Source organism: Taeniopygia guttata, chromosome 1 (genome assembly GCF_048771995.1).
Source record: "Taeniopygia guttata chromosome 1, bTaeGut7.mat, whole genome shotgun sequence".
Taxonomy (NCBI): domain Eukaryota; kingdom Metazoa; phylum Chordata; class Aves; order Passeriformes; family Estrildidae; genus Taeniopygia; species Taeniopygia guttata.
Genome location: NC_133024.1, coordinates 62,448,923 through 62,474,339, shown reverse-complemented (window position 1 = coordinate 62,474,339; position 25,417 = coordinate 62,448,923). Strand labels below are relative to the sequence as shown.

Genomic DNA, 25,417 nt, shown 5'->3' with positions numbered 1-25,417 from the left:
CTGAACACCTTGTGAACACTGCTAATCAATGCACACAAAAGAAGAGCTCCTAATTAACAGCTGATGCCAGTAGAAACAGGAAGGAACTCTGGATGCCCAGATGCTGACACTGCACCCATTATTTGGGCATCCCTAAACCACTGCCAAACCTATCACCAAGGAGAAGGTGGGCAAGGAAAGACAGAAAAGAGAGAATGGATCTGCTTGACAATAAAGTGTAACAGTGCTTTATAAAATGCATGGTTCTCTGTTATTCAATTTGAAATACATTAAAAAGTCCAGATTTCAGTCAGTTGAGGTACCAAATATTAAGTTAAACACCTTACAATTTGCATTAACGGAGGTTTAGGTGCCTCCCTTTTCTTTTAAAAGTGAAAATTTAGAGAAAATAACCACTCAGTCTTGAAGAGGAACATACAGAGGTGACAGCTTTCTTAAAAATTCTTTTTGAATGTTTTGAGAACAGTCAGCATTGATCAGACTTCACATTTCAAAGCTTCACAGAGGAAGCAGCTTTGGACACAGATCTAAGGAATTAAAGCTACGTTTGCAATGCATATGGTAGTCCATTAGCATTATATTCTCAACACTTGAGTGAAGTCTGTGATTTCCTGCCATGTTGACTGGTGAGCTACAGTATAAACTCACTCTCACACAGTATTTATAGCTGCTGGCATTCCAGACTCAATTGCAAAGTCTACTCAGCGTCTCTTCGCATGAAGTCCTATAATGGGCTGGTTTAGCTTCGGGCAGCGTAAGACTTACCTTTCCTTCATCTTTAGGCCAGCACTTCTTAATCACTTGCTGAGAGTTAACAAGCCTGCTGTCATTCTGTTAACATCCAAAGGAAAGAGCTCGAACTATAGATCTGGTAAGAAAATGCTGTTCTATCCTCCACTCTATCCATTCTGCATCATTAAGGCCTTTAAAAAGTAGTAAAACTGGACATTTCACACACATTTGTCTTCTGGCTGACCTTGGCTGTCAGCACTGGAGAAGCTCCTGCTACTCACACACCACTACTTCTAGACCAGTACTGCTAGGCTCACTGTCCAGCATCACTGCAGAGTATATCTGAAAGGCTTTCAAATGCCCACATGAATGTGTTTCACTCCTTACCCATTGAGCTGCAAGGGAAGAGCTGCTTGGGATGAAAAGATTTTGTTTCCCCTGCTCTGTCTTCCTCTTGACAAATATCTATGCTTTTTTTTTTTTCTGCCCTAAAAGTTGAAAAATCTAACCAGGTATTTTGCATTTGTTACATGACAGCTTATTATGTTGAGAGCAAAATCTCAGTTGATGCTTCCTGGTGAGAGGTATCAAGCAAGACAGCCAACATAATGTCCATGACCATTGAAAGAGAACTGGAAAGGGACTCCTGGAGGTTTGAAACCTCCTCACAGAAGGCTGTCGGGCAGCTTCTGGCTGTACTTATTCCCAGCATAATTAAGACTCTGAAGATAACCCTTGTAAGGTCAGATCAAAAGGCTCACTTAGAACAGTATCCAGTCAGTAACACTGGCCAGCAGCAGGTGCAGAGGAGAAAACAGCAAAAGGGACAGGCTACAGACTGAGGAATCCCTTCCCTGGTACATGCTCCAATCTTCCAGCACTGGCCATTTAGAGATTTCCTGAGCTAAAGGCCACATCCGGACCATTGTATTTAGTAGCCACTGATGGACATATCTTCTATAATTTGTATAATCTTTTTTTTTAATCCATTTATACTTTTGGCTTCCACCACATCCCATGGCAATGAGTTCCAAATTTTAATAATACAGTGTGTGAAGAAGTACTTCCTTTTGTTTCAAACCTGCTGCCTGATCATTTCATAGGGTGCCTCCAATTCGCATCACAAGAAATACTGATTAACCACTTCCTATTCACCTTCTCCACACCACTCAGTTTTCAAACCCCTATCACTTCACTCAGCTATACCCACCCTCACCCTTTCTGCTATTTAATCTCTGCTGTGGACTCTTCCAGTCCTAGTATTATTTCTCCTGTGGGTTTCTTCATCCACAGCTAATTGTAAGCTGAGGTTTGCAAGAAATCCTTTCAACAACTCTTAAGATGCTTCTCATGGTGTTACCACATAACCCACAGTTCATTATGTATCCCTATGTGCTAGACTCACTTGCCCCTTCTCCCTGTGCACTATTCCACATTTATCAATAATATTTTCTGCTGGTTTATCAGCTAGTCACAAAAAACTCTTGCAGAGACCAGCATCATCATTTTTAATATACCTGGACCTATTTAAGCAACAGGACCCCAGCAGTGGGAGTCCAGCATATTCAATATAATTAGTCAATACTATCCCTATCTGCCTGGTATTCTTCTCAGTCACCAGCAGGCTCTTGCCTTTCTGTACCTACCACACCAGGACCATGGAGATGGAGACAGTTAACAGCTCAAGGAGCCTGCAGGAAAGAGTGCTATACTTCTGATTTTATGTTGAAAATAAACTTCCAGACAGATGTGCTTACACCAAAAGGGTTTGCCCATGGAAGAACAAGACGTGGAAACCCTACTCAGAAAGCCCTCTTGTGAAAGCCTTGCCTTGCAGACCAACAAGGGTCAGTGAGAGGGTTACAGGATGCTGAGGCTGGGTGAGATAGGGCCAGCAGGAACAGATGCATAGCTCCAAGACAAGCCCCCTTCCTAGGGACTCCCCTGTCATCTCCAGGTTATTTTCAATTTAGAAGCCCCCCAGCAGGAGAGCCACAAGCAGACAAAACTTGCCACCTCAAAGGCCTCCTGAAGTTTTCCAAGAATGGATGAAGGCTCCTGTGAATTAACTTTGGCTTCGGGGGTCATTTGGGCATTAAATTGAGAGATCTGTTTTATGGGCTGAGAAAGGAGGAGGAAAAGAACTTCCTTTACAAAGCTCAGCTGCCCATCACTGTGGGGAATGGAAAGAAAGACAGAGTCTTGCTTAGTCCAGCTCCTCTGAGCAGGGCGAATTAAAAAACCTCAACCAAACAGGAACACTTCTCTCAACTGCTATAAATCGGTGGGGGGGAAAAGGAGGAAGAAAGGGAGGAGCAGGAAGTAGTAACTTATTTGGACTCCTGAAATGAAACTCCAGTACTCACAGGGTTTCACAGCTCACCACTTGTTTTCACCTGGTCAAAAAAACTGAAGCAACAATTCAGGCCAGGATTTTTTGCTGTCTGTGGTTGCTTTTGGACACAACTTCAAACTCCAACAAAAAGAAAGCTCTTTTATTTGCAACATTAGCTCTTTCCCTAGCGAAAATCCAGTATTCTTTGGTCTTTAAAGCAACTACTTAGCATGCTTTCTCATCCCAGCATCTCTCATCTCTCCCCACTCTTTCCAAAGCATATACACTTTTATAACTGGCTTTTCCATGAACTTTGCTGACTTTACTGAAGCTGATTGAGTATTTCAGAAACAATTTAGACATTTCTGCCAAACGTAATTCCCTGGAAACCCAGCAAGGCTCTTGTGGAAGGTATGGGCTGTTGCCTGCTCAGGTGGTGTCACTCTAGGATACTGAGAAAGAAATATAACCATAGAATCATAGAATTATTTAGGTTGGAAAAGAGTTTTGAGATCATCAAGCCCAATCATTAACGCAGCACTGCCAAGTCCACCACTAAACCATGTCCCTAAGTGACTCATCTACACAGCTTTTTAAATACCTCCAGGGATGGTGACTCAACCACTTCCCTGGACAGCCTGTTCCAATGCTTGACAACCTTATGGTAAAGAAATTTTTCCTAACATCCAAACTAAATCTCCCCCGGGGCAACTCGAGGCCATTTCCTCTTTTTGCTTGTTACTTAGGAGAAGAGACCAACACTCAACTCATCTTTCTTGGAAAAGCCCCTTCATTTAAAGATGGCATGAGCAATTGTAGATGAGCAGACAGGAAGGATGTAAAATGTTGAGGCTCCAAGTTATGAATGAGCTCTTTGTCTGATTCTTCCCTCCACAGCCCTATTATACCCATCAGAAGCTCCCTGCAAGGCTCTTCCAGTTGTACTGCACAAAGCCCTCATCCCTTTTCCCATCATCTCAGTGATAAACATCCCCACAAGAAGTTTACTTGCAAAAAATACATGCAAAATTTCTTCATGCCCCAGGGTCCAACAGCAAGTAGGAGAACATAAAGTAAGATGGGGCGCTGTCCCTGCCTCCTTATTTTAGCTATCATTTTGGCACATGCCAGAACATTTCCCCAAGCAAAACATAATCAGGTAATGAACAGGGATTTGCATGCAATTCCAGCAGTGGGCATGATCACAGGCACTGATCACGGCAAGTCATTCCCTCCAAGGATCTTCACAAATCCCATATGTGCACACCAGCTGCACAATAAATGGCTGCAAGACCTAATGTCATCTGTAGTTTTAACTGGATTATCAACTGAGGTGACATAGTAGTTGACGTTTCTACACAAAAACATGTTTATTACAATGATGTAGAACTGACTCAGAGCACAAAGATGCTTTGAGGTTTTCCTGCTTGATCAGCAGATTCAAATCCCTTGTTTCCAGACTGGCATAAATTGCTAGCCAGTCCCTTCCCAAGAGACAAGTTTTGACTATCTCTCCTAACAACAGTAACTAGTCATGTACCAATTAGATGTGCATCCTTTCCAAAAACAGCGTCATGAACACCCAAATAGAGTATCTTTGGATCTTACAACCCTCTCATTCCAGAAGTCAGGCTTTTGAAAATGTCAGGGAAGATATCCTCAGCTTCCCCTAACATGCAAAAACTCTTCCAAAATGTACACTGATGGAAAAAGGGTGAAGCTAAAATAAAGATGGAACTGCAAGGTACAAGCAGAAATTATTTTTTAGCTATCTTTAAATATTTCTATTTCTACATGCAATTAGTTCTTTCATGTTCTTTAGGTCTACCTCTGCTTATTTTAAGATCAAACTGCCAGCAATTTTTTATTTGCCAGCACTTCACTTAGAGCCTGCTCTCTGCCACCCCTTCCCTCCCCACCTGCAGGCAAACAGGGATCTGGGCCTCACAAGACAACTGTGGCGTGGGTGTTATTGGCTGTCTGTTTTGGCAGCCTCTCATCCTTTCTTCCCGTTCTGTTTTGAAACACAATCTAAATTTAAAAAAATTAAATTTAAAAAAAAAAATTAGACATTCCTGCTCTCCCTACTCACTCACATCATCACAGCACTCCGATCACCACAGCCTAAAGCATGGCTGCAAAAGGAGCAGCACCAGGAAGGCTGGCAAATGTTCAGCAAGGAAAAAACTTACTCTGAGAAAAGGTACAGATTTCAGGAGGGGCAGAGGCAAAAACCAGGGGAAAGAGGACCAAGAGGGCTTGGGCCCGCTCTCTTCCACATTTAATAGCATTAGGTTCTAACATGTAATTTGGACTAAAAGACTAATTCTTTCCTGTGGTTTGATGGGTGTTAACATCCCCTTTTTTTATTATTCTTTAATAATGTTTTACATAACATTCTGTTACACTAATTACCATCTCATGTCATAGCAATTTTATTAAGAGCTTATACTTACAAATACCCATTCTGAAACGATTTCAGGACTTTTTGCCATTTTCTCTGAACTACGCTTGTTGAAGCACTGGCAGCATGGTCTGACACCACTTTGTGCACCTTCCAGTAACAACACATCTCTACACAAAGCTGTCTCGTGAGCCCTGGGAGTCAGGCATGGATTCTTCTTGCGTTTAGTCTCAAAGACTTGTAAACAAGTTACTTTTAGCACACTAGGTTGTGATTAAACACTGGTAACACAGCCCTGTTAGGTTCCTGTACCTGCTACAGTTCCAAATCCAGAAGCAATGCTAAGAGAGAAAAATTCCTTTATACCAAGTAATGGAAAATTTGCGAACTATTCTGCAGTTAGTGTTTGCTCATTAATATGTTATCATCTCACCAGGCAAGACTTGGTACCATGAGGTATTTTTCTGTATAAAATTGCTAATGCCATCAGGATTGTCCAAATGGGATCATCATCATTAAAAAGATTACACGGTGAGGAAAGTGATTACGACAATATCTCAGTAGAAGGATTACTAATCACAAGTAGAATCCTGGTACAAATCTCATTCTCCGTATACAAGAAAGGACACAAAACCTTTTTAACATAATTTATATACATTTATGGCTTTATACAACAAACTGTCAGGGATTGTTCTCATGTGTCTGTAGAAGTACATCAGGCACTTTTTCTGAAAATATCCACGTATGAATTTTAATTTTGCAATGTGACTAAGTCAGAGCAGTGAAGCGTTGAAGAGCTGTCACACCACTCACAAATAGAACTAGCAGTATGTACATGCCAATCTCTCAGATATTGCTGGTTTGTGGAACACCTTCAAAAAAGAGGCCAGTTTTCATGTTGAATAATTTGCTTTTTGCTTGCATAAACCATGCTGCATCTTACATTATGATTACTAAAATAATAATAATTATAATAATGAGAATACCTTATTTAAAATCAGTCATAAATTAAGAATCCTAGCAATTTCATATTGAAAATAGGAATTTCAAATCAGTAAAAAAATAAAAAAGTACTAACATACATCCAGTGGTTTAACAAGTGCAAATTTTATACTGTTTTATAATTGGTCCAATTTTAACTTCTCAGGGATGCTCTGTTGACCTAAGCCAATAATAAGCAATATGATTCTTGCTTATAAGTGTAGGCAAACTGTCAGTTTATCAAAGCAGAGCTTTCCAATTAATGCATCTACTACCTAAACATATATCATATAGCTATATTATGGAAACAATACATCTTTATATTTAAAATATCTCAACAGCTCTATAATACAATAAACTTTTAATAACAGTACAAACCAGAGAAAAGTCAAAAACAAGGCTGCATAGGTAAGATCATCTGCACAATTCACAAACCAATCATTTACAACAATTCTGACAAACTAAGTTACTCCAGAAACTTGGTACTTTTACTGAAAAGGGATTTATAACTAGAGGTCACATAATGTTTGTTTTCAAGGCAGACACCATGCTCCTTCACCAACTTCACAGTATTCCAGAATTACAACTGCAAAACATTTGAATGGCACCACCAAAAAAATAAAAAGAAAAAATAAAACCAAAACAAACAAAAACAAACCACACTAAACAAATGAACAAAAAACCCCCTCAAAATTAAAAAAAACCAAAATGCCAAATAGACCATGCAGCCCAAATCTCTGATTACCTACAACCGTTTTCTCACAATAATTAAAAGGGCTTTTTACAGACTGTTCTAATTAAGGTAAGGCTACATTTATGTTATTCATAGATATAAAAGGAAAGGAATAAAATAGCTGTTTACAGGAAGTTATACAGTAGCAGTAAATAATAAACAGGAGGTATATTGTTAAATGTAGCATGCTCAGCTGCATCCCCATGGAGCATAGCATTAATTACTGCTTTATTTGCATGCAGAGGTGGATTTCATGACAACTTTGGCCTATGTGTATCAGTGCCTATTTGGGAACAACCATTTTTGCACATGTAGCAGAATGATCTTCAGAAACCCCTGTATGAGCCCTCCACTTGCTCCACTGCCAGGATTCACTACCATATTTCAGAGACTACGCATTTGATGGTGAAGATGCTACTAGAGAGATTTTCCTGCAAAAGCATTTGGCTTCATTGAGGCTTTGTCACTAAGAACATTTGATTTTGCTCAAAACAAGTTCAAATACCAATTTCATGCTGGGGAAGACCCTGTGTCACATCAGCCTCTGGAACTGCCTGACAACCATAATAGCATATCTAAAAAAGTAGGACCCACTGTAATTAATAGTGATTTAAGCCCAACAGGGAGCTAAATGCTAGCACATTGATAAATACATTGCAGAGCCTTAGGAAAACCATAACAGGATGATTAAATATATGGCTTGTTACTAAACATCATTTACTTGGCATGACCTGTTTCCTTCTCCACCATACACCATCACTACAGGGAAGCTGAGTATCAATTACGACATTTCTGGTTATGAGCTATTTAGACAAAAGAAAAATCAGTGTAAAAATATTTGATTCTCCCCTTCTTCATAATAGCCAGCCCTAGGAAAAAAAAAAAATAAAAAAAAGAGCTGTTAATTCTGTCAGTGCATAAAAAGGGCTCCAAGGATTTCTGCAACACAAATGTTGTGTAGCAACCAGTGAAAAGACAGGTGAGGCCTCTTACTCATACATCCATGAAAACTGCATCATACAATTACAAAAAATCAGAAATCATTTATTCTAAGACCCAGCCCTGAAAATGCTCAGGTACCTTGTCAGTGTGCTGACTCCAGCAAGACCAGGTTTTTCCACAGAAACAAGATGTCTGTTATTAATGCTCTCCCCTACCCTAAACCTCATGCAGTTGTATAACTTTGCCACTTACTTTATCTTTCTTTTTGAAAAAAAGTAATGTTTTGTCCTGCAATAAGGTCAAAGTTTTAGCCTCCCACTCAAAATTAGCATTTTTGCCCCTTCAAATCTACTGCTTTACAACAGAAACACTGATAAACCCCACAACTAGTGATAATTAAGACAAATGACAATTTTGTCATTAATTTTACTACAATTACGAATTTTCTGCAAAAGGTCCTGCTCTTGAGTGCACAAACATTATGAGACCTCCATGAAATAAATATAAATGTGAAGCATTGTACAAGCATCTTAACAATGAATACTTAACACTTTGTGGTAGTTAAAATGGTAATAGAAGCAGATGACATTTCTAAAAATGCATATATAAAACTGATTAAATATTTCTAAACATAAAGTTGTCTATATTTATACATCACACAACAAAAAAAGGGACAGAAATGTTTTGTATTCAAGATCCTTATTAAGCTTTTCCATTATTAGCACTCCCAAGTGCTAGGGAAATTTATAAAAACATGTACTTAATCCAGTTAAAATACTGTACAAAATGAAGAGGTTATGAATGCTGCCAGATCTCAGATTTATCTTTTTTTAAGTTGCCTATGTAACAAAAGTAGATTTTAATTATAAGAAAAATAGCTTGGAAAGTATTCCAAAAATTATCTTAAGCCCAACAATAGTGATTAATTGGACAATGAAATCGAGATATATTCTTGTATAAATTTACACAAATACAGGTAACTTATCAAATGGCATTTAACCTACTGTTTGCTTTGAATAGTCAGTGAGTTTAGTAGGATCATATTTAATAGGCTATTCTATTTCCATATGAAATGTGTGGCAATTTTGAGTAAAATAACACAGTTCATACTGCTGCAAGGCAAGTCCACAGTTATCTCAATTCATCAAAACACAGGTAACATCAACAAAGGTTAAACTTACTTAGGGCATGAGATCATCACAGTATTCTTACAAAAGTTTATAAACTTTTCTTAGACCAAAACAGATAGTCTTAAAAAACAATTCTTCTTCTACAGATCATACTGTACAAAACCGAAAGCACGACATGATGTAAGTAAGAGTCTTTGCTGTGATTATATGGTGTAGTGAATTTGGCACTTCAGAGTAATGAAATTTCCAATGGCACAGTTCTTATCTACAGCAGCACATAACCTGCAAACCTTGGGCAAACATCCTGTACAGGAAAATGCTCTCTCTGCTGCCAACTCTGATGAAGGAGAAAAAAAAAAAAAAAAGACCCCCAAAAAAGTTAGTGCATGCGCACAGCTTTGTCAAGAAAATTAAAAAGAAAGGTGAAGGACATCTTTGTACTGCTTTTCTCAGTTCCTGCTGTCAGACAAGTCTGGAGAATTTAACCATAGCCTAGGAAGAAAGAAAAAACAACAAAAACAACAAATTAACATTCACAACAGATGATTAAATCTTTTAAAATATGCTCAAGCTAGCTTTAAGATATTTAAATGGAGGAAAAAAAAATATTCATTACTGGCTAGTAACCAGCAAGTTTTTGTTTAGAACATCGGTGACAAAACATTAGCGCTCCACATGAGGTAAGAGAAGTCGGTACTTGACAGTCCTCATGCACCAGTGCAAACCTGATTCTCAAACTAACAAAGGACTGGAAAGTGACTGACTGTTACCAAGGGAGTTCACATGCCAACACAGAAGAACTCCCAGATTTTAAGCATCTTGACATTTCTTTCTTTTCCCTTCAGCTGTTTTGCAGATTTAGTATAAAAAGCACAGCTTACCTCCTACTACATCCTAGCCTGACACCCAACTGTGTGTGGTTGTCTTTACGCTGTGCTGAAAACTTTGGTTAGGCAATACACTGTCAAAGTTAAAATCTAATGTTTCTCCATCCATAAGGTCATTACGGATAATCGACTCCATGTCACAGTCCAACCGTTCAATTAACATGTCATCTAAGTCACTGGGAAGCTTCTCCTGGTGGAGGGAAACAATTCCCACCCTCCCGTAGCCATTGCAACTGTTAACAGGGGCATACGGATTCATGGCATTCATCTGCATCGGGTGACTCATAGGCACTTGTAACGAAGTCTTCACTGTCGACAGGCGATTTAGCCCTGATGTGTGTGACATGGTGTTCACTGTGTGTGACAAGGCACGGCCATTGACTGCAGGCGCTGGCTGGTTATGTCCCTGGTGAGGGCGGGCATTAGGGTTCATCATTTTGTTGTGGGGTGGCTGGCTGCCGTAGTTTGGCACCACCGAGTTGGCGACCATCAGCACGCTTTGGCCCAGTGCCCTGCCGCCAGCCTGGGAAACACCAGTGTCCACTGATGCCAAGATATCATTGTGCGGTGGAGAATCGGAAGTCAGTAACTCCTTCAGAAGTCCCGCAGGACAGTTGTATTGGCTCATCGATCCGTAGCTTGATTTACTGTCTTGGAGAGTCTGCATAGGAATCTGGGTCAAAGAGCTCATGCTAGCTTGAGCGTAAGTGAATTTCCTGTAGTCAGGATTTGGTGAACCTATACTCGTGGTCGAGGATGCGAATGAGTAACCCGGTGTTTGCTGCATCAGGGTGCCAGATGAAGACTGGGTTGACACAGTCATTGATGTATTCGGTGACAAGAGATTGAGATTATCCAAAAGATTTTCCATGTTCTCAGAATTACTCATTTCTGAAAGGCTCGGTAGAGTAGACGTCATTTTGGTGGTTGATGATGGGTATACCATGGAGTGCACATCCCCATCTCCAAGGTCATCTTGCTCTGGCAAAATAGGAGAAAGTCTTCCACTAATTGTGCTAGCATTAGAGCTCGTTCGAGGTCGAAATGTACTCCAGTTATCAAAGTCATCATTACTGTGAGAGCTGGGACTTGCAGGCCACTTTGAGAACTGTGATCCGGGGCTGTCACCATTTCCCTCCTGACCAGACTGAAGGGCTGCTTTTTTCTTGGCAGCTCTGCCTCTGCTTTTGGCAAACTTGCTGTTGTTATCCATGGACGCTGCCCGCCTCCTAGGAGATTTGCCACTCTTCCCTCCTTCAGGATTGAGCATCCACCAGGAACTCTTCCCTGTTCCTTCATTCTGCACTCTGATGAACTTGCTGTGCAGAGACAGGTTGTGACGGATTGAATTCTGAAAAACAGAATAGCATGTAAGAAATGGAGAAGACATGCATCTTTTATGGCATACTAACACCTGCTTTTGTAAGCATACTCTCATTTTGTTAGAAAACACAAGGGTAATCATTAAATAAGAAAACATGCCAGCCTGGAAACCTCTTTTATCTGCTCATCGCTCTGAACTGGCTGAAACAAGCTTGCAAAGAGTCACCATGTCAATTTGTCTGTCATCTGCCTCCATCGCATCTGACATTATAAAAAGTTCAATAAAACTGCAGGAACCATTCTGAAATAAAAATTCCACATAAAGGAGAAAAAATATGCCAGAAGATCAAGAAAACAACTGAAGTGAGTCATCTGATGAGTGAACCTGACTGTATTTATGAATATTTTTTTGATTATTATTTTATGCAAAGTTCATGAATGCTAGATCCTGTTCTATGGTCCTTCTAATGGATTCTCATCCTGCACATCCCAAAATCCTACAGACACACAACACACAAACCGTCACTATTGCCACTGAGCATTAGTGAGGTTTATATCGCTTGTTATATGAGAAAATACATACAGAATACCAGTTGAGGATTAAGTTCTAATTTTTATAAGTAAACATCATAAATTGCCTAAGAAATCATAGAATATAAAGGCATGTAAAGAACATAGACAAGCTTGTAATGAAACCCTCAGTTTTAAAACCGTAATTCTCTTTCAAAATCAACATTTTAATATGCAAAATTGACTCCTCAAATACCTGAGGGCACCAGATATCTTGTGCCAAGAATGGCCAGAGGTACTGGAGCTTTTGTTGACCTCCTCAGCCATGAGTAATGCTTCATGTTTTGCTCTTAAATACAGACAAATTTTTAAAAAAATCCAAAATAGAAGGCCACAGGCTGACCTGTTAATAAGAGACTAATCTTTGCATTACCAAGCTGTAAAAAAAAAAATCTATTTTGCTCATATAATTTTCTGCTGAGCACATGTAAAAAACATTGTATCAACAGAAAAGTTTTCCTGCATCTTGACACAATTGCTAACAAAAGGCCACAAGTTCAAAGAGTGCTGAAACAGGCAGCCATATATGTTAATAGAACGGTGAGACAGTACCATGGTCTATGCTAGAACTGCAATACATGCAGAACAAGGACAAGGGACCACAAAACAACACATGTAACAAATGCTTAAAACCAGAAATTAGACCTCAATGGCAGAGAAATCAGTAATTCACTACCTGACTTCCATTCAGAGTAATTTTCAGCAGCTTGTCTAAAGATCTTAAGTAGGCATTCCAGGCACGAACGGTCATCTCATGGCTTAAATCAGAGACAACAGGCTCAAATTCCCTGCAAGAGCCATGATATGTTTTGGACCATGGAAAGCAGAACAGACAAAGCAGGACTGGCCATCTGCAGAGCTCAACAGTAGTGGTTACTCTGGGATCACAGAAGAGAGTTTCGGTAGATGAGGGCAGCAAGGAGGTGTTAGAGTCCTGCAACACCTTACAGGTGCTACTGACTTGAGACTATACCCCCAGAAGCGCAGCTTCACCCCAAACAGGGGCACAAGACACTCCCTAACACCAGAAGATGGCAGAGCATGGCCTCAAGGCATTGACTGTTCAACCAGCACAGCACTGAGTCAAACCACGTGCCTAAACTCAGAAGCCTTTCCAACAACTCCAAAGAAGAACCATCTTTATAAGTTGTCCCAGTTAAACAGACACCATCAAAAATTCCCCATCTCTGGCAGTATTCAAGGCCAGGCTGAATGGGGCTTCAAGCCACCTGGTACAGTGGAAGGTAACCCTGCCCATGGCAGGAGTGATTGGAACTAGATGGTCTTTAAGGTCTCTTTCAGTCCAAAGCATTCTACGACCCTATGACGACTCTATGATTTGAGTGTTTCCTTACTCAATTTCAAAAGAAAGCCATTCTCCTAGAAACTGCTTCACTTCAGTTAATCTTACAATCAAAATACTATCTCTGATCTAGCAACAGAGTGCTAGGGAAGGCCTTGGAATTTTATTTGCACCAGGTGCAGCTAACGCATAGGGAGGGTAAGCTGGAAATCCATCTTTGGACTTGCCCGCAGCCCTAGGGGCCGGCTGAGAAGCCTTGTAAGGCCAACCTGGCGCAGCTCGTTGTTTTCAATCAAGGGCCACAGACAAATCTGTGGCTGACACAAGTCCAGCTCTACAAATGTCGCAAGAAAGTTGCTCTGTGCGGCTGTTGATTAAAAAACCTCCTGCGCCAGTTCATTTTTTTACTGTATTTTGTAAACATACCCAGTTGGCTCAGGATCACTGTTTACTATCAAAATATCAAACACACAAAACATCGGTCAGGGAAAACACCGTAAGGAGGCTCAGCTCCCTCTTCTTTGCTACACAAGTGTTAAATATTTAAGAAATCGCTGCTATTCCTTAGTCATCAAAAATGTTATAATCTGGTATTATTGTACTGAGGACATTTGAGGTCGCTCTTTGAGTAACAGAGCTGTCTCCTAACTCTGCCAGCAATGAAAAAAAAAATTTTCCTAACAGGAAAAGGTTTGCGGCCCAGAGCTTGTTACATAAATTCCTGTTTTTCACGCAGCCAGCAGGACATTAAAGAAGCTATGATTTACTAACTTGGAAAAAGTGTTGAAGAGGTAAATCTTGTGAAAATATGCACTGCTGTTAATGATGTTGTGTCTACAAATCCTTGCCAGATGCAAACATGACCTGATAAAAAAGTATAGTTTCAGCAGTGGATCTTGGCAGCTGGAGGAATGGCGCAGCTGTTAGTAGCTGGGGCATTTGGCGGCACCACCAGCCCCAGCACGCTGCGGAGATGCCTTCAGCCACAAGTTTCACCTGGACTTTGAAGCAAAGCCTCCCAAAACCTGATCTGAATAACCCCAAAAACAAGCATCTGCATTTTGAATAGGGTCTTCAAACAGCAGCAGTTCATGCCAGATTGCACTTGAGCATAACTGCACTGGAATTTTATCAAAATCTGGGTCAGGATGGCAGCAGGGCTGCTGCCACCTGTGGAGTGCTTCCTGGGATTGAGTTTTTGCCTCTGAGATAAAGTAAACTTACTCCAGCATTCAGACCAGGAATTGTGGATATGCTTATTGCTACTTTCTGATTTAAGACTCAAAATATGCAAAACTGGTATCAGCTACGTGCAATGTGAAGAGCACATCCCAGCTAATAAAACTCATGAAGCCAAGATAATTATTCCCTTGAATCTACATATTTATATCGTTCAGCTGTACTTCTGACATTTCCAACAACTCTACCAATATCCAACACTGCATTTAAACCCAAGATATAAATAGCAAAACACACAAGTTAAACTTGACTAATTTTTGAGAAAAATTATACCCCTATCCAAAATGAAGTTGAGGTATTTAATTTTTATTTTTTTTTTTAAGCAAATTGGGTTGGTGTTTCACTAAACACCTGAAAACCCTGTTGCTCTGTTAAACTTGAAAACATTGTACTTACTGAAGTGAGACCATCCAGTGACGCTTGGCCATATTTCTTCCACCCCAGACCTTGGAGCACTAAAAGCAGAGGGAAGCAGAGCTCCCCTTTAACCCAACTGCAAGCCTCTCCAAGTAGGACCTAGCTGTGGATTTGTTTTTATCTGGGGCGCTGCAAATTTGTAAAGCACCTATGAGTGCTAATGGTCTCTCCCGCCCTCACACTTTCATCCATGGGCACAGGCAGCTCTCATCCATCCCGCCAGAGTGCCATGAGAGCCACCAAAAGGGAGAGTGAGGAATGGATGTGAGAAGCAATACACTTTACAAAAACAAGTGTGTTTGCTATCAAGGTGTATATGCTGACAGCTTTGCAATAAAGCACACCACGGCACATCAGGGACATGTAACAAGTAACTACTAACAAAGGTAGGAAGGAATTGGCCTCTGGAAGCAGATGCAGTCATAACAAACTGAGAGGCCATAGGAACAACACTGCTTCTATAACATATAGGTCTAGGATTTCCATTAAAATTAACAGTCTAACGACTGCCCACTAAGTTTTCATTCAGACAACATTCCAGGAGTCCACTGCTTTCCACACCTCTTCCAAGGGGATGGCCTACACAAATTGTCAGCTTGTTCTACCATCAGCTGTGGCAGTACAACCTGTTAATGACAGCTTACTGCAGGTTTCTGAGCCAGCACAATCTCCTTGTGGTGACAACACCAAAGCTTAAGTTTCGCAGCAGAGAAGTGGAGACCCCCATCCCCCCAGGACTTCAATATGCTCTTACAGAAGACATTCAACCTGTCTCTCTAGGTCTTTGTATAGGGACTCTACAGCAGGTCCAGATGTTCACATCATCCTCCCCCTGGAGCTTCAGTGGCAAGAGCCACTCTACGAAGAAGTCATTAACACTCCTAGGAAAGTGCAGAAGCCAGGAAGTTCTCCAGCACACTTGCTCAGAGCTCATTCAGCATTGACAGCCGGACAGCAGCAGCAGGGGCTATCCATGGCAAGTGGCACCATGTGGCATCTATCCAAGGCTACGTTAGATCATGCCTGGCAAAACAGGCAGGTTTGCCTGCAATAGCTACACTGCCTGCACCCGTTTTGCTGTGGTTTCCAACTGCGCTGCCAAGTTTACGGCACTTGGATGAAGAGCCCAAGGAGGAAAGAAAACATTGGTAACTCCAGACCTACCAGAATTTCCTTTGGTACAACAGTCTGGTGTAAGGCAATCCTGTTTGTCTTACCTAATAACTGTAAAATACAAAATGTTCAGATGCCGATGCTACACATGGAGCTTGGATTTGCCTCAGAGCTAGTGCTGGACAGTCATAAGCACATGGTCTACAGAGAGCACACATATTCTGACACTGCAGTGTTCACCAACACAACCACACTGCAGTGTCAGAGGCCTCAAACACTAATGAAACAGCTAATTTTGCCACTCAGTTGTGGTATTTTTTTATTACAGCTCAGAAACCTTCTCTGTTGTCCAGTAAGAGTATGGACAGAAAGCATGTCACTTAGCCTCAGGTCAAAGAGTCGTATTTAGAAGATGCTGGAAACTTGCCACCTGCAGCTGCATGAAGGTGGAAGGCAGGATTTCCTCCCAAACAGGTCATACTTTTTTGGGTCCTTTGTTCTTGGGGAGGTGCTTTTGTTTGACTTCATTTTTTCTCCTGCACTGTTAAACAGTTAAGAAGTATCAGCTAGAAAAAGTGAAGAAATAATTCTCTCTTCCTAGGGCGACCTTGCACTGTTTCTCTGTGCTTTCCATTACATCTGGTAGCATAGTGAGAGTCTTTCCCAGACCACTACCTATGAAATACCACCTCCAAATATGGAGACACTTCCATAAACTGTTCCATGTGGTAAGATTTCAGCAATGCATCCCTTTTTCCATGTATGAATGTACAAGGACAGGATGGAGTGTGTGTTATTGCTATATGGTTGCTATACATGTCTCCTGAACACAAAGGGGCTTCCTGTGGCCATATATCAGTGGCATTAATCTAAGTCCTGTACATTCTGCATTCAAGTTCACAGATTTATACTATCCCATGATTCCTTCTCATAGCTGTCAGACTAAAAAAACTTTGAACACTGAAAGTGCTTGGCCATCCTCCAGGTTGCATCCTGCTGCCACTGGGGACGGGAGGGGATTTCTTAACCACTGGAGTGTTCTTCTCTGGATCATGGTAACATGCAGGAACAGAAGATGCATACCCAGCTTCAGAAATTGATGTTTAAGACTTGGCTGTCCATGACTACATGTCAGAGTGAGCAACTCTCTTGACATGTATTTGAGTATTTCCCAATTGCCATACCCTATATCCTCTTCCACATCCTAGGCAGACTTCTTGAAAGCACATTACCATAATGGCAGTTTGGACATTTCTAATGAGATGATAACACTGCATACTCTCCCTACAGGCATTTTGGAAGAATTAAAGTAAAAACCATAAACAAGGCTCACAGTATGTCAAATGTGCACACAGGGCAAGCACACACCTGGATACTGTTCCACATCTGATGATCTCAACCAAAACTTTTAACCACTCTTACATTTTCTGTACCTCCAAGAGAGAGACAGGGCCACAGCCAGGTTAACCATCACCTACATCAGTGTCAATACTGTGTTTCGTAACTACATTTATTTCTGTGAGCACAATACAGGCATGATGTATCATCAACTCATATAGACCAAATACATAGACATTTGCTAGGATTCCAAAGCCAAGAAAACGACATGGCACCAGCTAGGGAAAAAAGGGACAAAAAATGCAAATGAAAAACATGAGATTTTTAAATGAAATTTGCTGAATTTGCACCTTCATCCCTCTGGTAAAATCATCTGTGGAACCAAGGCAGCCAACAGGTTTGTCTAAAATCTATCCATTTTCAAAGATGAAAGAAAGGCAACAATAAGAAGGCACCACAGTGTCATTAAAAAAAAAAAAAGGCAAATAGCCATCAGGATAGACAATGGCTTCATTTATCAGCTTCATTTATCACAGCATTAAAAGTTGTAAAGTGTAGAAAAATAAATATCAAATAAAAAAATTTCAAAGATAGCAGAGATAACTATTTTTGGTGATCCAGACAAATTTTAATATTTCCTTTACAAAACTGATGCTGCAAGCTTTCTACTTCAACAGATGGAAAACAAGTGTTTGACAAATATAAGGGGTCCACATTTGTAAATAAACATTTCTGTTTTCCACAAATATGAAACATATATATGCATATATACAGCTCATGATGAAGTGAGTTCATCAGTGACACAGGAGGCCAACAAGGAGACCTCACTGAAGAGGAACATCTCAAAGTCAGAATGCCCTTCAAACTAAGGCTTTTTCTCTGCTCTCCTTAAGCACTCTCTCTGGCCTTCACAAGCAGCCTGTGCAATTAGGTCAGTAACACAAAACCAGCAAAGCAGGAGGACATGTGATTAACTTGAGAGACCAGGTGCTATCACAGAAAAGCCGGTAAAGGAACTCAATTAATAAAACATCAGAGGTCAAGGAAATACTCAGTCTTTCAAACCAGTCCTACAAAATATTGCCATTGCACGTACAAAAGCCTCCATCTTCTGTTCAGGAAAGGTGAGGGAACACCTGCATAATGCCAACACCAGACCAAAAGAATGACAGTGCAGTCCAGGTGAGCACCACTGCTAAGGTGTGCCCATCAAAGGCATTAAAAGCATTGGAATCATCTGTAGTCCATCAAGCCCTGAGGAAGCCTGCTGTGATCATGGAGAGCAGATAGCCCTTTTACAATTATTCACTGTGAGCTCTAATGCAGTGACCAGGAATGTGACTCTGCAGGGACGCAGGCACCACACAGCCATAATGGCCTGAGGAAAAGCTATCCTCAAATGCAGAGCAAAAGCAGGTTATTGCAAGGAAAACACAAATCACAATTATAGGCAAAGTTCATTAAACTGAAAAAAAAAATTAAGTAATAACGTAGCAGTTCATCCATACAATGCCAGAATGACTAACAGCTCAAATTTTATTCTGCAGCTATAGTAAAAAGACTAAGCAGTGTTTATTTTTTTTTCAGCCAGTGGGAATAATTATGATCAGTAGGACAAAAAATGTTAATCACTCGTTTCCTGTTTAACAGACAGCCTGCTTCACCTCTGCCACTCTCCACTGTTACACCCAATTCATCACAAAGACTACAGCACTGTTTATAGAAATCTTTCCCCACAGCTCTTTTTCTTTCTGTAACTAAACTGCCTTTTATTGACATTTGTTAGTTGTAATGAAGAGGTACAAAAGTGTATACATGCTAAATATATCAATGCTAATTAGACTAGCATATCATCTTAAAAGGAACACTGGAAATATGTTCTTACCAATTAGAAGCAATAAGGTCAGAAGTAGGCCAAGGTCTTAAGTGCAAATTACAGAGGTGAAAGCACATTGTAGTAGAAAATAGGGTTGCTTTTTTGCGGTAGCCTTTGAGACCATGCAGAGAACTTCCAAGAAAAAAACCACAATCAAAAACCCCAGATAGGATTACTCAAAAAGCTTAAACTGGTTAAGTGGAAAACTGTAAAGATCCCTGCCTGAGAAGCCACCTAAGTTTTACAAACTAAAATCCCTGCATTATGACCAAAACAGATCTCTGACACTTGTCTAGGTAAAGGCACAAGCAGACCTAGACCTGTATGTTTGGTTTCAGCTGGTTATTTTGCTAGGGAGCCGCAGATGTTCATTTTCACGAATTAAGGCTATTTGCTTCCACAAAACCACTGATAACCTAAAGGGCTGTAATGAATGTCAGGACCTGATGGATTTACTAGCAATGTGCTGCCCACAACAGTTGAAAATGAGTTAAAAGTGAGGCAGGTAATGCAAAGCAGGATGTACTGGAGACATGAGCTATGCTCATGGCACTTTCCCCATGCACTGTGCTGCCCATGGGCTGGCCATGCCTGGAGAAGCTCGAGGCTGTCCATATTTCTCACCTTGAGAAGCAACATACCAAAGGGGACGTACAGAACCAACAGTATAAAAAGTTCCGTTGACTGAGCCTTTGCATAGAATACAAAAAAGAAATATATCTCCTTATTACACTTGTATTAGTACAGCAGAGTCAGTCTTTTCATTTAGCAAGTAAAGGACTATAGGACTCACATTCTGTGGTCATGGATGTCACTGAATATCAGTTTTTCAGAAACAAAGAGTCAATGAAAGCAGCAAGCTTCCTCTGCAGCAGGGTTAGCTGTGCCCCACAGGAAATCCCTGGCTTGAGGAAGCTGCAAGGCTTGTGAAAAGAAGGGCAAAGCCTTTTATTTACAGGCTGAACAATATCTTAAGCTACATCTCACTATGATTTGATCTTTATTTTGACTAAAACAAGTGCAAGGATATGCTAGCAGAATTTATACAGTCCCCCAAACTACTGAAAGAAAACTAAAACAAAGTAGAATATTTTGTTTGGCTTTAATCATCTTTAGAAACTATTTAGTGCCTCTAATGGTTAAGATGCTGAAGGTTTCATATTTGTAAGGGGACAGTGTCAGCTTAAAAATAACAACCACACCATGAATTTCACCTAGTGTTGTAAATATCTGATGTTGATGTAGTACACAAGAGAAACTGAGGAAAAAAGAAAGTGACATTCCTCTTTCCCTCAGTTTCTTTTGCATCTGAATGCAGTCCAGTACATAGTCACTGTTTTACTATTTATGTTTCCTCTAGCCAATTTACTCTATCTGTCTTAAACGTGAAAAGAAAATAAAGTATAATTTTCCTGTTAACAAAGCAGTAGCAGAAAAAAACTGATTTCTTACATTTTTATTAAAATAGCTTAAATAGTATCATATTCAAGTTCTCTCTAAACTCCTGCATAATGCAAATAGGTAAAGGATATTGCTTTATACAGTCAATATTTGTTCATTTCTCTTTGTGTTTTTATACCCCAAATTCACAAAAAGCAATTATACATCTTCAATTACTCCTCTTTGTACATCCCAAGAAGGCACCACATAAACTAGGCATTATGTTTCTCCCCAGCTTCTTAGAACACAGTTTGCCTTGGTACTTATTTCCCCCCACCACAGAAGCAGGTCAGACCACCAGCACACTCTCTTCAAGAGAGCTCTTTCCAATTCAAGTTTGCTCCCACAGCCTAGCAGATTTTATGTAACACAATTTACTACTCCAAAGCCAGCAAAAAACCCTCATCCAAATTTCAGGACAGCCTTTGGCTATATTCCAGCATGCACTGCACCTCTCCACTGTCTGGCCACTTGCAGCCACCCTCTTTCAAAAGGTAAGGTTAATACTTAAAAGGGATTTTAGTTGATTTCCTTGGGACTTGAAAGACTCCTGTTGGGTGGCTGCACTGTTCATGCCAGCATCTTCCTCTCAGATGCTGCTCTCTGTGATGTTCTTCATCACAGAGAGGGCATAGTTCAAGAATCACTGGGTTTTATGACATCTGCTCAGTATTATAAAGCCAGAGTTATCCAATCTTGCAAAACATGTAGCACCACCTCTGAACAGTTATCCCCAGACAGGCTCACAATTTTCAGTAGGCTATGGGAGGCAGAGCAGTATTCTTCAGATCAAGATGAGCACCCAGAGGAGGGAAATCTTAAGGCAAATTTCTTCCCTCACACCTATTTTGGAAACATTCCTAGTCCCTCTCTACTGTAGGCTGTGCTCTGTACCTAAAGAGACCCTTATTAAATCAAATAAATATTTACAATCTACATACTGGCAAGTCCACATTCCCATAGAATGTCATCTGGCAACAGTGACTTAAATCATCAGCTCTGTATTTATTTGCTTTCCTCCTTCACAAACAAGAAAAGCAAAAGGACAAGAAAAAAAAATCATATTTTTAATAACAAGAATGGAATTAACAGAGTAAAGCCCAAGAGCACCAGCACTCATTACTATACCCAAATGTCCTTGTTTTAAGCAGTAAAGTATTACAATGAGGACAATGAAAAGGAAGATTAGCACCACCACTGTGGCTTGAGATCTTTTACATACACATCTGCTGCTAGAGGTGCAGAACCCCATTGAACACAAAATAAGACAGCTTCCAGAGTGGGACACTTGCACAAAAACTAGCTTTGTTAGACATTTTGAGTGCTAGATTTTTCCTACCAACTAGGTCTAATAAATTACCCCTCATTACTATTTCTTTCCATTTGACATACACAAGGAAACTGGTCTTAGCACGGGTGCTCAGAGAGCAGCCCTCATTCAGCATCCCATTCCCCTGGACAGAGCCCAACACAGGAAAGCTCTGGGCACAAGGTGCCTTTTAACCAGCTGGAACAGGAGGTGTCCCAGGGAGTACATTCTATCACTCTTATCAGTTCAGAAAAGAAAACATTGTTTTTGAAAAGCCTCCCCTCCTCTATGCTAATCCCTCAAACCCAAAAAGCTCTTATCAACTTCCAGATTAGGCTTCCTCCTTCTAGAGGTCACAGTCTTCACGTGGGGCAAGCTTCACCATCTTCACCACAAGCCCCCTTGAAGAGAAGCCCACATGTAACTGGGCAGCCTGAGCCTGCCAGCCTCAATATTCAGATTTAAGGACTGCAACAGTCAAATTCCCAATCAAAAGGCCTGCTAGGGGCCTCCCATCCTTTTGCTCAAAGATGAAGAAAGCAGTGGAGCTTCCCATCAGCTTTCCCCTGATATGCATTAAATCATATCAAGGCAAAAGCACAGCTGACACTGAGAGCTAAAATGCCGTAAATCAATTCACAGAGGTGCAAGACGGAAGTTTTAAGTTACTCTAGATGGACTTGCTCAGTATTTGTCTCCCAACAGCTTTTGCTTCTTTCAAGTACTGCAGTTTAGTTCTGCCTCTTGCAGACAGGCAGAGAAGCAATGCAGCCCCTGTGCAGCTCCAAAGATGTGCAAACTCTTTAACTGAGCTGGTCAGAATGGGGCACTGTTTCAAATAAATAAATAAATAAACAAAATTTACAGGACATTAACTTACATCTGATTAAAAATAGCAGGAATGTCAGCAGTAGGAGCTGTCATTTGTAATAGCTATCAAGACACAGGAAGTTATTTATTCTGTGGGTCACATAAAGCCCTCTTTAAAAATAAGGATGAAACAAGAAAAAAAGAAAGCATGTTTACTGAAGCCTGTTTCCCAATATTATCTAGTCAACTTTGTTTATGAAATTTTATAATGATTCGTCATTGATATATATTTGGTTTATTTCCACAGATCTGGAAATAGCTAAATACAGCTAATACAGTTAAACAGCTGGCCACTGCAGGAAACACTGAAGCCCTTGCTGCTCGTGCTTAATTTTTGGATTCTTTTCAGTTTTGAAGATATTGCAGGGAATTTTTGCACATTTTCATTTGGTTTTAAAAAGAAATTAAGGTCTTCCCCCATAAAGTCAGGTGTTTTCAAGTATTTTGTCTGTTGATTATTCATGTAATCATAAATTACGCAGAGTATTTGGCAGGCCATGCCTTTCTCTGTTATAACATTTGTTTTTACTTTTTCAGTTATTGTTTAGATCCTGGTCATAACATGCTCCAGGTTGTTTTGAACAGCAAAGAGGAAATAAGCAATATTTTAACTTATATCACACTGCAACAACATTTAATGCCTATACAGCAATAAGCTGCCTATTCAGTATTTTCCACTTTCTTCCTGTCCGCTGCTAGCTTAAAACAATGAGATAATTCACAATTTTACAGTTTTGCGACATGTAAAACACAGGCTCACAAGCATGCTCAGAACAAAACACAAAAAGGAGCAAGAAATAGGGCATCCAAAAAAAAAAAAAAAAAAAAGAAAGAAAAAAGAAAAAAGAGAGGAGCAGAATATAAAGTAAACATATTTGCTGAAGGTTGGTTTTGAAATCACAGGAAAGCCAACAAAGCTCTTCTGAAGTCAGCTCACATGCACCCAGGCATTGCAGGCGACACAGCTGGACAAGGCACAGCCCCAGCAAGGCACTGTTTGCCTACATTCACCCTGACACCACGGCAGAGAGTTGGGAAAGAGACTTTGAACTACATGCCATCACTGCTGCTCAGCACGATCACGGTCTGTGGTGGATGTGATTACTAAACCCATCGTGACCCCTAGAAAATGCCCTATAGATTAGAAAAAATTGAGCCAACATTCCAAACACCACACAATTCACACAAAACAGTCTCTGTGACAAAGCAGGAATTACAGAACTACATTTCAAAAAATTCTCAAGGATTTTTTTCTATAGATTTAAGTTGAACATTGTATTTCAAGCATTCAGTTATCATGGAGAACGATTTCCATCTCTCCTCTGTTAGCTAAGTCTTAAGAATTTGTCATTTACCTAAGAAGATGAGAGATGAAGAGAGGGAGATGAAGAAAAGAACATTTCTTTCAAGACTGGCTTTGCAAAAAATACTTCTTAAACTTAGTTTTGGAGCAATGAGTGAAGGATCTGAGCCCCGTACCTTGAAGATATCTACATACCAATTGCAATTTTAAGAAAGTTTAGTCACTCTTGACACTCTTTTTAATAAAATTCTCAAGACATCAGAGAAGTTTAGGACCTATCACTTTAAAGCACATTCCTCAAATAATGGAAACTGGCAAAGCAGCCATGGGCTTAATCCTCCTTTTTCCTCCTCTGTCAATTATTCAAGGACCCCACATTCACTCATCCACTGCTGCCTACTTCCTTCAATGCCAAACATTTCTGGGGCATCTGATAAGGAAGTGCAGTGTTAGCTTGCTCAAAGTTTTCGTAACAACAGCAGCCATCCCACACACACACATGTATATATTCAATATATTTGACTGATTTTCCAAGGAGACTTGTAGCTAATTTTGACAAGAAAAAGTACAAATCTCTGTGTTCCACAGCTCTTTTTAAAAATGAAGTATTATTTTAAACTTGAAAGAGTGGAGTTTTTTCTATTCTCACCTATTTTTGTGTAAAGGTTTTAAACGTCAAAACATTCAAGAAAAAGCATGATCAACCAAAATATTAAGATACATATTCAATTCTAGGAGTTGAAGAGAAGCCTGTGATTTGTACAAATCCCCTGGCTGCAGTGATTTCTGTGCAATGTTGTTGGCTAAGAAACACCACAGAAACCTGTTAAAAGCAGATTTAAAGGCCTTTTTACCTTAAGAAAGAATTTCCTTTCTGGCACAGCTAAAGGCACACCACAACTTTTGCATGAGCTTGCTTGACTCCTCTACACTGCCAGAGGCTGCCCACAAATCAAATAGCCCTAACCATGTGGATTTCTATTTTTTTTTATCAAGTCTATTAACAAACTCACATCCTTTCTATTGTAGCTGTAGTCCACATACTCTTAGGGACTCCAAAATACTTCCAAAATCCCTCAGAAGGCAGCCAGGGGAGGGTAGTGGCAATCAAATGTCCTCTGTCTGTTTGCATTGGGCTTTCCTGTAATCCTGGCTTAAACACACGTGCACCA

General features: G+C 40.2%; 1 protein-coding gene across 1 annotated transcript in view; it reads right to left on the bottom strand.

Annotated features, from left to right (window-relative positions):
- Positions 1 to 5,478: 5,478 nt before the first annotated feature.
- The window catches only part of FOXO1 (forkhead box O1), a 61,415-nt gene continuing 41,476 nt past the window's right edge, over positions 5,479 to 25,417 (bottom strand). Inside the window, exons 2-3 of the mRNA XM_004175062.6 lie at positions 10,139 to 11,495; positions 5,479 to 9,749 (exon numbers count right to left, since the gene is read on the bottom strand). Of these exons, the coding sequence (XP_004175110.2) occupies positions 10,152 to 11,495 (1,344 nt within the window). The 3' untranslated portion in view covers positions 5,479 to 9,749; positions 10,139 to 10,151. The remainder of the gene's footprint in view (positions 9,750 to 10,138; positions 11,496 to 25,417) is intronic.